The 12,090-nt window shown below is 43.9% G+C and overlaps 1 protein-coding gene across 1 annotated transcript in view; it reads right to left on the bottom strand.

Moving 5' to 3' along the window:
- Positions 1-12,090, bottom strand: part of MDK (midkine) — a 43,970-nt gene that overhangs the window by 115 nt on the left and 31,765 nt on the right. The window contains exons 2-5 of the mRNA XM_089684556.1: positions 9,041-9,120; positions 5,853-6,014; positions 4,590-4,751; positions 1-314 (exon numbers count right to left, since the gene is read on the bottom strand). The exon at positions 1-314 is cut by the window's left edge and continues 115 nt beyond it. Of these exons, the coding sequence (XP_089540682.1) occupies positions 289-314; positions 4,590-4,751; positions 5,853-6,014; positions 9,041-9,119 (429 nt within the window). The 5' untranslated portion in view covers position 9,120 and the 3' untranslated portion in view covers positions 1-288. The remainder of the gene's footprint in view (positions 315-4,589; positions 4,752-5,852; positions 6,015-9,040; positions 9,121-12,090) is intronic.

Below are 12,090 nucleotides of genomic sequence, written 5' to 3'. Positions count from 1 at the left end.
AAGGGGAAGTTTATATATTGGGGTATCAGACAATAGCAGAGACTGCAGAAAAAGATATTGGGGATAGTTTTATCTTTTGTGAGAGAAGAGATTGTATCTTATTTTTACATTCCTTTTCATTTTTTTTTCCTAAAAGACATTAGTGATTAAAAATAGAAATCTCGGGGTAATGGGGAGAGGGCAGAAGAGTGCATGTTGAAGACAGACTGTAGAGGGCACTTGTTGAGTCGGTTGTTCTTTGGGGCTCAGACCCCACTGGAAAATGTTGCTGCTTCATCTTCTCAGGCTTTAGTCCTTCCCTTTCCCCTTTTTGCCTGTAGAAAAAAAACACCGAAAAATATTTATTAGCATTAATGCTCAATGATTTGTCAAATTAGAGATATTTATAGAGAATGATGTTAATGATTAAATATGCCACTGAAACCTAGAGCACACACACTGGAGGATGAGGAGTTCTAGGGCTAAAGGTGGGATGACACGGCAGGGGGGACTGAGGAGCGCTAGAGGAGCCTGGGGAGTTCCAACACAGGGAACCGGCTACCACTCTGCAGTGTCCTGGATCCTGGAGGGCAACCCAGCAGAACTGAGGCACCTACTATTGGCTTGATGCCACCCTCAGCAGTAATGAGTCAGTCTTGTTAGGGCCATCTTTAATAGTACTTGGGCCCTAAGCAAACCAACATACAAAAAAGCATCAGGCAGTGACTGTAATTGGTTGCCAGAGGTTACAGCCTATTATTACCGCTCACTGACTGGTTACTAGAGGTTACCAGGGGTGGACTGACCATTGGGAACTCGGGAAGTTTGAACTTCAGCAAGTCGTCTTCACTGTGCCTAGATGCCTAAATGCAATGAGTTGCTGCCATGTGATCGGCTGATTATCAATTTGTGTTACCTAGCATGTGAACACGTGTACCTATTACTCCCAAGCTATTTCCACTTTAGGTAAACTGATGCACACAGTTATTATTTTATTATTTATTTATTTCAGGTACTTTTATAGCACCATCAATTTACGCAGCACTTTACATATATATATTCACATCAGTCCCTAACTCTCAAGGGGCGTACAATCTAAGGTCCCTAACTTACATTCATACATACACATACTAGGGTCAATTTAGACAGGAACCAATTCACCTACCAGCATGTCTTTGGAGTGTGGGAGGAAACCCATGCAGGCACAGGGAGAACATGCAAACTCCAGGCAGGTGGTGCCATGGTTGGGATTCAAACCAACGACCCTAGTACTGCGAGGTGGCAGTGCTAACCATTTAGCCACTGTGCTGCCCAGTTCAACTTTGTTCAGCTTTGTCTCAATTCCCCCAGCTATGGTGCATTGAAAGAGTTTAATTCAAGTTGTATTAACCTCCCTGGCGGTATGATTATTTCAGATTTTTGGTGCTGAAAGCGGTACCATTATTTTGCATGGAAATATGTAGTTTTTTTATTGTAGGCCTGTAATTTTTAGGAATAACTCACTGAAATCTGTCCGAACAAGAGTCTATTAAACATTCCGGGTATGATAACATTTGAAACACGAAATCATAAATTATAATTTAATAAATAATCATAAAAAATAATAATATAATAATAATACATTTAATTCAATAATATAATCAAACAAAAAACACTGAAATTTGAAATAGAGCGCCAAGTTCGCACATCACTGAGCAAAGTCGCAAAATCGTTTTCAGTGTCTGATGAAGAATTTCCCCACGAATCATTATCACTCAGTTCTGCAAGTGGTTCTGATTTACTATCGCTGTTCTCTAGCTGATCTAAAACCGCGTTTGACCTAAAGGGACACTTTTTGGACGCCATGGACGTTTCTCAGTTTCCAGGCAGAAAGAACACATAAAATGCAGGCAGGGCACAGGACAAAGCACTCGGGACAAAGTGTATGTGAAATGGGTTGAAACAGCAATGTTTTGCTATGTAAAATTTGTTTTGAAAAAAATGACATTTTTTAAAATTTTCAAATTTCCCGCCGCCGCCCGTACGTCCCGACGTCACAGGGACCGGAACACAGAAGCCGGATGCCAGCATCAGCCGGAGGAGATGGCCGGGGACGCTGCAGGGGACACATCGCGGGAACGAAGGACAAGGTAAGTGCTGCAGGGACTCCCTATGCAGCGCCGCATGGTAAGCCCGAGTGTAGCTCAGGGTTACCGCTTTTGGCACTGACATTTTACCCCGAGCTACACTCAGGAATACCGCCAGGGAGATTAATCCATTGGATCAAAGCATCAGCATTTCCCTAAGGGCTTGTTCACACTTGACTAAATTTCTAACTCTTCAAAAATGCCTCTATAGCGTTAGTATGGGTGTTAGACAGGCATTAATGAGCTTTAGTATGGGCATTTTTACAAGCATTTAAAATGCTCCCCATATCACCTATGTGCGGTTTTGAGGCATTTTACAAGCATTAAAAATGTTCCCCATATCACCTATGTGCAGTTTTGAGGCATTTTACAAGCATTAAAAATGTTCCCCATATCACCTATGTGCAGTTTTGAGGCATTTTACAAGCATTAAAACTGCACCAAAAATGCCTATAATAAACTCTATGGTATTAACAGGCCGAAACTGCACTGTAAACGCCCCGCAAACATCTGCCAGGGCATTTGAGGAGTGTCACCATAGACTTGAATGGGGAGGTGTCGAAAGGCTTCACACTCCTCCTGACTGGACATGAGGCTTCAATTTTGAAGCAATGCTAATGCTTCCTGTTTTAATAATGTGAACAGCACTGTTCCCTGCCCATAGTATCATTTCCATGGTAAAAACGCCCCTCAAACACCTGCTTTCAAAACCAGTGTGAACTAGGCCTAAAAGGTGTGTAAGCTTCAGAGAAAATCAATCTCTGAAAATCTTATACAATGTTTCTGCTGCAATTATATGCACAAAGTTCACCCAGAACAGGAATGGACATGAAAATGTCATAATGAACCAAAAATGTATTCTTTTCTTTAGTAACAAAACAAAGTGTACCATGCAGGGAAAGGATGAAGGTCAAACCGTCATACTGCTATCTCAAGATCCAACATAAGTGATTGTATACATACGCTCCAAGATTGGTCATCTGCCAGTCATTGTATACATACGGTCTAAGATTGGTCATCTGCCAGTCATTGTATACATACGCTCCAAGATTGGTCATCTGCCAGTCATTGTATTCATACACTCCAAGATTGGTTCTCTGCCAGTCATTGTATACATACGCTCCAAGATTGGTTCTCTGCCAGTCATTGTATACATACGGTCTAAGATTGGTCATCTGCCAGTCATTGTATACATACGCTCCAAGATTGGTCATCTGCCAGTCATTGTATACATACGGTCTAAGATTGGTCATCTGCCAGTCATTGTATACATACGCTCCAAGATTGGCCATCTGCCAGTCATTGTATTCATACACTCCAAGATTGGTTCTCTGCCAGTCATTGTATACATACGGTCTAAGATTGGTCATCTGCCAGTCATTGTATACATACGCTCCAAGATTGGTCATCTGCCAGTCATTGTATACATACACTCCAAGATTGGTCATCTGCCAATCATTGTATACATACGCTCCAAGATTGGTCATCTGCCAGTCATTGTATACATACGCTCCAAGATTGGTCCTCTGCCAGTCATTCTATACATACGCTCCAAGATTGGTCCTCTGCCAGTCATTGTATACATACGCTCCAAGATTGGTCCTCTGCCAGTCATTGTATACATACACTCCAAGATTGGTTCTCTGCCAGTCATTGTATACATACGCTCCAAGATTGGTCATCTGCCAGTCATTGTATACTGTACATACGCTCCAAGATTGGTCATCTGCCAGTCATTGTATACTGTACATACGCTCCAAGATTGGTCCTCTGCCAGTCATTGTATACATACGCTCCAAGATTGGTAATCTGCCAGTCATTGTATACATACGCTCCACGATTGGTCCTCTGCCAGTCATTGTATACATACGCCCCAAGATTGGTCATCTGCCAGTCATTGTATACATACGCTCCAAGATTGGTCATCTGCCAGTCATTGTATACATAAGCTCCAAGATTGGTCATCTGCCAGTCATTGTATACATACGCTCCAAGATTGGTCAAACAAATAGCATCCCAGGGGTTGAGTAATCGATTGACCTACACAGTTCCTTGGTTCCTTGGATTTAGCTGGTTACTTTCAGAGGAAATTTGGAACCTTTCCAAACCTTTAACCAAGATATTTAAATCTTCCATTTTACTCCTTCAAACATCACATTCATCCGATCTAAACATTATGTACTGTATGTCTTATGAGCTTACTCAGACAAAATATTGATGCTAGCTTCGAGACAAGAGAAGGAGGGATTTATAGGCATATTAAAACAATAAAACTTATTGAGTAGATGCTATCTGAACCTAGGTACCTAATTTTGAGAACTGCTGCTCTAAGCAATTTTTAATATCAATGTGTGCCTGACGAGTTTTGGTGCTGCTCTGGGACTGTCCTACCAAAACAGATACTTCCTATATAATGTATGTATTTGTAGAATATTGTCTGGAGATCCAACCATCCATCTTGAGTATTAGTTTTGGCAAACTCACCTTTGGATTTGGACTTGGTTTTGGCAGAGCAGGGTTTGGTAGCTTCAACATTTTGCTGGCACTCTGCGTTGTACAAGGCCTTCTTCAATGTTCCAGTGCGGCTCTTTGCTCCGGTCTCAGTGTTGCAATCGCCCCAGCTGTTGAACTTGTACTTGCAGTCAGCTGGAGGGTAAGAAATATAGAGGGGATGGTGTTACTGCTAGGGCAATCCCAAAACCTATTTTTCAGTATGTTTGGCCTGATGCCTCACTAATTAGAACGTTCTGAAACAATTTACAATGAATTTGTTTTTACCTTGAGAGCTTGCCAGTAACCACACTTTCTGCTTAAGGCTGACAACACCATGCTGGTCTCACAATTAGCAGAAGCTTGGTCAACCTTCCTGTGCATTCCCTCAGTTGGCTGTTCAGATGTCTACCAACTCATTGCCAACTGAAATAGTGCACTCAGCCACATGATAACACTGCTGCTAATTATGAGGCAATAGCATAGCTCTGGTTTACACTGCTGCTACTTCTGGTGTGACTTGCTGCGACCTGCGACACGCGACACAAAGTTGTAAGACAAGTAAAAACACTGTCTTAATTGCCGTGACTCCAGACGCAGCAACAACAAAAAGGTTCCTGCATGAATTTGTGACATGAGTGTCAAAAACTGCAACATTAAAATCACAAAAGTCGCAAGGAAGTTGTATTTTTTTTTTAAGATAAAGTCGCAAAACATCAAAGTAGCATTAAAGTTGCACCATCAAGTCATAATGCAAAGTCGCACAACTTTGGGGTTGCAGTAGTGTGAACCGAGCCTCAGGTGCCATCAGTCTGAAACAGGAAGGGTTTGTTACTTGTAGGATCTCCAGTTAAGAAATTCAAAATCATAAAACATTATTTGTTTGGAAAGCTGTATACAGTGAGATATGATGACTAGCCGTGAAAAAAAAGCTTTTGGGTTTATATACATTAATTGCTGTAACTCCTAATTTTGCTGAATACCTCAAATGAAAGTCAAATCTGCAGACACAGCTTGACAACTGAAAAGTAATTACATGCACAGACATGCCCGAGTGACCAAGCAGGCACTATAATGTCTATGGAAGAGAGCAGAAAGACATTCCAGTTCTTAGCTTCTTTCAAGAGGTAAAAGACAAGTTGGGAGTTCTAACCCTGTTCATTGATTTTCTCCTGAGAAAAGTCCTTCAGAGCCCACAGACAGTTTGACATCTTTGTAGTTCATTGCACATTATTACTCCTCATCATACTCGCTCACCTCCAAAGGGTTTCTTCCAGTTGCATGGAATTTTGCACTTTAGTTTGCTTGTCTCTTCTTTGCATGTCCCCTCCCGAGTTCCCACACCACAGTCCTTGATGTTGGGGACGCAAGGGCCCCACTTCCAATCTGAGCAGTCCGATCCGCCTTTTTTACCTTTGTCTGTGGAGGGAAAGGTTGCAAAAGCTGTATGTCAGCACATAAAAAAAGAACTGGAGGAACTAATAGGACAGATTTATGAGAACTGGAAAAAAAGAGAAGGTTTTAAAGAAGATCTAAACCCTAACTGGGTGACTGGGTATCAAACAAACGCCGGGCCATTGGCTATGAAATACTGTTATCCCTTTCAAATTCCTTGTTTGCGTCTGTGTGTTGCTGATCTCCTCTAGCTTTTTCAACTGCTTCCATGCACTCATTCCAGTAGCTTCCTCACTTCTCTGGACTGATTTCCTGATGGTGACAATGGTGGACCATGCCTGAGCAATGTGTTGTCATAGTCACAAGGCAGAAGTACAATTGGGAGACCGATATCATTCCATAACAGAACGTGCCTGAACAAAGACATTTATTGCAGGATCATCAGCTATTTATTGTAAATAAAATTGTGTAACACCTTTCAGGTTAGGTAGGTTTTTGTTAGAGGCTGAGTAGCAGGATGGGGAGAGAGGTAGTAAGGTTACCTTGGGACAGGCTGGGAGGCTCTAACAGGTCAGGGCTACTGGAATCCTCCCTCTTCTCCAGAAACCTGGGAGCTTTCTGGAGGGAGGAAGCCCAGATCTGCATGTTTGAGGAACCCTGACCAATCCCCTGGCAGGAGGCTGGGCATGGTGCCCAGGGCAACCCTCAAAAGTGGCAAAGCCTGTGCAGCAGATTTAGTGAGTGTTGGGTGGAAGATGGAGTGAGAGACTAGAGTGTGGAGCCTAGGAGGGGGGCCCAGAGAAGGGGCCAACCTACAGGCAGGCGCTGGAGAAGAGGATCTTCACTGTATAACCTTCTCCAAGGGAAGATATCCTGAGCAGCAGGGAAGGAGCCTGCCCAACAAAAGGCCTGAAGGCAGCCCCCAACCATTAAGCTATCAGAGGACAGTGTGAGTACTCTTACACCCCCTGGGCCGGATAAGGGGATAGGGCAGTCAGGTGGAAAACCCAACTAACTTCTCATCTGGGGCTGCTGTGATAAAAGTTTCTTGGCCCCCTTGCCCAGGGAATACCCTCAGTGCAGCTGGGTGAAAACTATGATTCATCTGGGGTCTAAGGAGGTACACCAGAGAGCTGGAATGCTCTTAAAGGAGAGTCTATTTTTCTGTCCCCATCTGTATATAGTTGCTAAGGAGTTTGTCCTCACGTTTGCAGTTTCATTGGGCATTCCATATACCAATCAACCCCATCCAAGTTCTAAACCCCTTAATAAAATCACAAAGCCAAGCTCAAGGACTGTTTACTGTCTCACGTGTGGAAGAAAATGCGTGTTGCCTGGCTGCACAGAGCTTTAGGGGGACCCAAAACTCAGCGACTCCTGAGGGCTAGTGCTACAATTGCAAGTCTAAAAAGACTGAAAACAACTTTTGAAACTACATTAACATGTCAAAGTTTAAGTAATATTTTAGTAATTGAGTCTAGATACCCAATTATTCCAGCCTTGTGGTGTGGTTAAATATTTTTATTAAGTTTTGCTCTATCAGCATTAAAGACAAGTGCACCCCCTTAAAATAAGGGATCCTCTGTCATTTTACATCACCAGAGCATTCCATTTTGTTCTGGGGATATCCCACCACTGCTATGTAGCGACTGCATCCCTTTATGTTTTCCAGCTCATTGGAAGTACCTCACCCAAATAGGAAATAGGGGATGTCTGTAATATGACTTCAAGCTCTGCACAGACATACGGGAATAACAGTGGTCTAAATACCTGGGTATTAAACAAGATTGTTGTGTATTTGCTGCATACAGAAGGGCATACAGAAATCCCTGGGAGATATAGATGCAAGGAAGCAGCATTAGAATTTCTATTGACTGTTTTAAATAAATAATAATAATGGCTGCATTTTGGAAAGAAACGTTGATTTTTAATATTACAAAATGGTTTAGGAAGCAATTTTCTTTTTTTCTCAGTTGATTCAATTGTCAGAGAGTATAGCACCCTCCTAGATAGGCTGTTAGGATAGTAGGTAAATTTAGGTCTTTTTGGCTCCTCTGTAATCATTGGAGCAGCAGTTGATTTCTTTTGGCTGTTTTGAGTTTCAGAGGCCGTAGGGTTAATTGCTCTTCCCTACCTTCTGGAAACCTCTGGAACATGGCGGGTTGAGCAAGGCAAATTGGGAACCATGAATATTTGTGCTGCAGACAATCCTTGGGGAGGTGTGCTCAGTATGGGGCTGAAGAGCACATAAATAGTCTACAGCTTGGAACAGCCCTTTTCTAAGTCATGTGTCTAGTCCTGCAGGAGGAATCGCCAGTCTGATGGCCCTCTGCCCCTCTGGGCTGATTGCTGGAGTTGCTGAATGGTCAAAGTCCCAGCTGTAGCATAGCTGGGGGGTCTATTTCAAAAATCATTTTCTGGGGCTAAAAAAGAGATTTTCACTCAAGGACCTGGCCTGGAAGAGTGTCTGATGGATGTTGGAAGGGTACATCCAGCTATCCTTTGGCATTGTGAGCATTAACCTCTCCCTCACAGAAGAGTGTCCAGTGGATACTGGAAGGAGGCAACCAGTAGTCCTGGGACATTGTGAGAACTGACCCAAGCTCACGGTCCTAGTGACTGTGTGCTGTTTGCTTTTGGTAGAAGAGCCAGTGGCAGTCCTGACTGGGATAGCTTTTTAAAAAGGACTCAGTTCTGCCATCTGTACTTGCTCCTGCATAGAGACTGTTCAGGAAGACTTAGCAAAGAGGAGGGTCCTCCTGTGAATATTCCGTGAATCTGGAGTACCCCGTATTACCCTACACCCCATCCAAGTTCTTCGGTAATAACAATCCTAAAAAGACATCTCCTAGACTTATTACTGAGCCAAGAGTGAAAGAACTGCTGCTGTGTGCCTGGCTGCCTCTGTACTAGTTTTGGGAAAGAACTGGTTAAATGAAAATGGCTCCTTAGGGGGGTAGCGCTGCTGACCAGTTAAACTGGTCTTTGTAGGTAAATGTGGGGAGCAGATCGGGGTGGACAAATTTATTGCTGATAGGAACATAAATCACCTTTCTTGTTCTTGGCGGCCTGAGAGCTGACGGCAAGGATTGCCACCAAGACGATGACACACAAAGCTCGCAATTCCATCCTATAGCAGAAAGAGAGAACAAATAAAACCATGAACTAGGTTTTTAAAGGAAGTCTATAAAAAAATAATTTGGACGTTGCTTGTTTAGATCGGCTTAAATCTAAACCTGTGCTGAGAAACAAATTATAATCTGCAAATTTTGAACCTTTCGGAAGATATCTGCCTGATTGTGATATCAAATCCAGAGCTTATGGGTTACTGGTGTAGCACCCTCCTAGGTAGGTTGCTAGGGTGAATATAGTCTAGTTTAGTATAGCATTGTCAACTGCTTAACAGGAGACTGATAGGCAAAACATAGCAGCTTTTCTGTTTAAAGTGGTTGTAAAGGCTTTTTTTACCTTCATGCATTCTATGCATGAAGCAGGGGCGGACTGACCATCTGGAAACTCGGGCACTGCCCGAGGGCCCGGGGTCAGTAGGGGGCCCCATGAGATGCCCCTGGTACCTTCTTCATAGGCTTTTTTGAGTTTGGGCAAGGACACAGGGGCCCCATGATCCCCTATTGCCCGGGGGCCCCATGAGTTGTCAGTCCGCCCCTGGCATGAAGGTAAAAAACCTGTGTGCAGCAGTTCCCCCAGACCCCTTATTACTTACCTGAGCCGCATCATGATCCATTGATGTGCACAACAGCCTCAGCTGTCCCGGGTCTCTGCCTCCTCATTGGCTGAAACAGCAAGCAGGAGCCATTGGCAACTGCTGCTGTCAATCTCAGCCAATGAGGAGAGAGGGGGCAGGGCCAAGCTGCGGCTCTGTGTGTGAATAGACACATGGAGCAGCGGCTTGGGAAAAGTCTGCTCAGGTGCACCCGTAGCAAGCTGCTTGCTATGGGGGCACCCGACAAAAAAGAAGAGCCAGGAGCGCTGGCAGGGGGCCCAAGAAGAAGAGGATCCATGATTCACTGTGCAAAACCACAGCACACAGCAGGTAAGTATGACATGTTTGTTATTTTACAATAGAAAAATTAACCTTTCGTATCGCTTTAACAGGAAGCTACAATTGTCAAGTGAGAGATCCTGTGCGGCTCACAGTGCTGCAGCTGTGATTGGCTCCTCTATATCCAGGAAGGTTCCGGGAGAACAGGAGTTCCGGGTGAACATGCATATCAGCAGCAAGAATACGAATACAGTTCCAGCCAATTACAGGGAGCGGTGCCCCTGAGAATGCTGGGTACTAGTATTTACATTTAGTGAGCACATATGATCGGGTTCTTCTTCCTTTTCCTCTGAGAAGGAAGTTTCATCCAGGGAGGCGGGCTTGCCTCCATGGCTCACTCTGCCAGAAGGCCTCGAATGGGTGACCTGAGAGCCAGAATGCTGAAATCCAGGGTGCTTCTAAGAGCTGACTGAGGGGGATGTATACAGATCCTGTCTGGTATCACAGAGGAAGGTGACCTGCAGCAAGGGCCTTGTGAGTACAGACCATTCTACATGGATGCTGGGACTTGTGCTGTTTACCCCCTCGGGATCTATATAGTCAGCTGCTGGGTGTAAGCTAGAGGGGACACCGGCCGTGTAACTCTCCACTAAGTTTACATATCTACAGAGGGACGTTTCTCCATTCTTTACAGTCTGTTACACAGTTCCATTTTGAGAAAGCTGTCCTCAGTTGTGCATAGTTTGATTTGGAGTATCCTACTATATCCCAGTTCCAAAAACCAAAGAACAAGGAAAACTACAACCCCTAGACATTGGAGTAACAAGCGGAAATTGTGTGCGCCTGGCTCTAGGAAATGCTGTGTGCTTGGCTGCAGGAGACGATCTAGGAGAAAGCCTGGACAAAATAGAAGTGGCTCCTGCGGAGGTAGCTCTACACTGGCCTTGGACAAATATGCACATCGGGAGTTCTTGTATTTCTTAGACTTTAATAGCTACATACTCATTCTAGATATCTTACTGGCCGCTTAGCCAGGTGATCAACATGAAATGACAATGGTCACCTGCTGAGAGTCCAGGTGTGAACCTCCCAGCACACTCATGCTTCCCAGTTGCTTGCTGCAGGGCTATTTACTAATAGCTATGGTCACAATGACAAGACTTACTTGTGTGAACACCCATGGGCACAACTTAAAAAATGTGCTTTGAACTGCAGACAAAAACAGGGGTTCAATCTACACCTACAATATGCTGAGATGACACACTGCAATTTTGGATGCTGATCTTCTGCCCAGGGCTGTCTTAAGGATGGGCACTGCCCAGGGGCCCCAGGTGCATAGGAATCCCATGATAATCTTTCAATATATCATACCTGTCCGGACTTGTATAGTTATGTAGTTAGTCTGGCTGAAAAAGAGACAAAAGTCCATCCAGTTCAACCATAAAAAAAAAAAAAGTTATAATTCTACATCGACAGTTGATTCAGAAGAAGGGAAAAAAAACAGCAAAGCATGATCCAATTTGCTCCTGCAGGGGAAAAAAAATCCTTCTTGATCCCCCGAGAGGCGATCGGATATTCCCTGACTTGCCAGGTTAGTCACGCTTTTTACTAAGTTGTCCCTGGATGGCCTGGGCAGCATCTCAGAACCTGTACTGTGCCCTCCTGATGACTGCCCCCATACTGTGTCCTTTGTGTTGTTTAGTCTTTTATTTATTCAATGTTTTCTTATTGTTTAAAATCAATTTTATTGAAAGTGCTAATAAATATGTTTAATTTCATCAACTATTTGTAAACTTTAATTCTTGAGAGTAGGTGTGTAAATGGAGGCAGGCTGGTGGGGGCCCCAGAACATTACTTTGCCCAGGGGCTCGTGATGCTATTAAGATGGACCTGCTTCTTCCTGGGCAGGGAATGGTAAGTGTAGACTCTTTGTGAACCTCACTTTCAAAAAAGTCCTTAACTCCATGTAGTCCAGAACAGGAGAGGACTGACAACTCATGGGGTCCCTGGGCCATAGGGGATCATGGGGCCCCTGTCCTCACCCGCACTCAAACCACACCCAAAAAAGTCTATGAAAGGTACTAGGGGCATCTCATG

This window comes from Staurois parvus, unplaced genomic scaffold (assembly GCF_062004578.1).
Source record: "Staurois parvus isolate SC_StPar_1 unplaced genomic scaffold, SC_StPar_1.0 ptg000350l, whole genome shotgun sequence".
NCBI lineage: Eukaryota > Metazoa > Chordata > Amphibia > Anura > Ranidae > Staurois > Staurois parvus.
The sequence above is the reverse complement of the archived record's forward strand: the minus strand, read 5'-3'. Positions and strand labels throughout refer to the sequence as shown.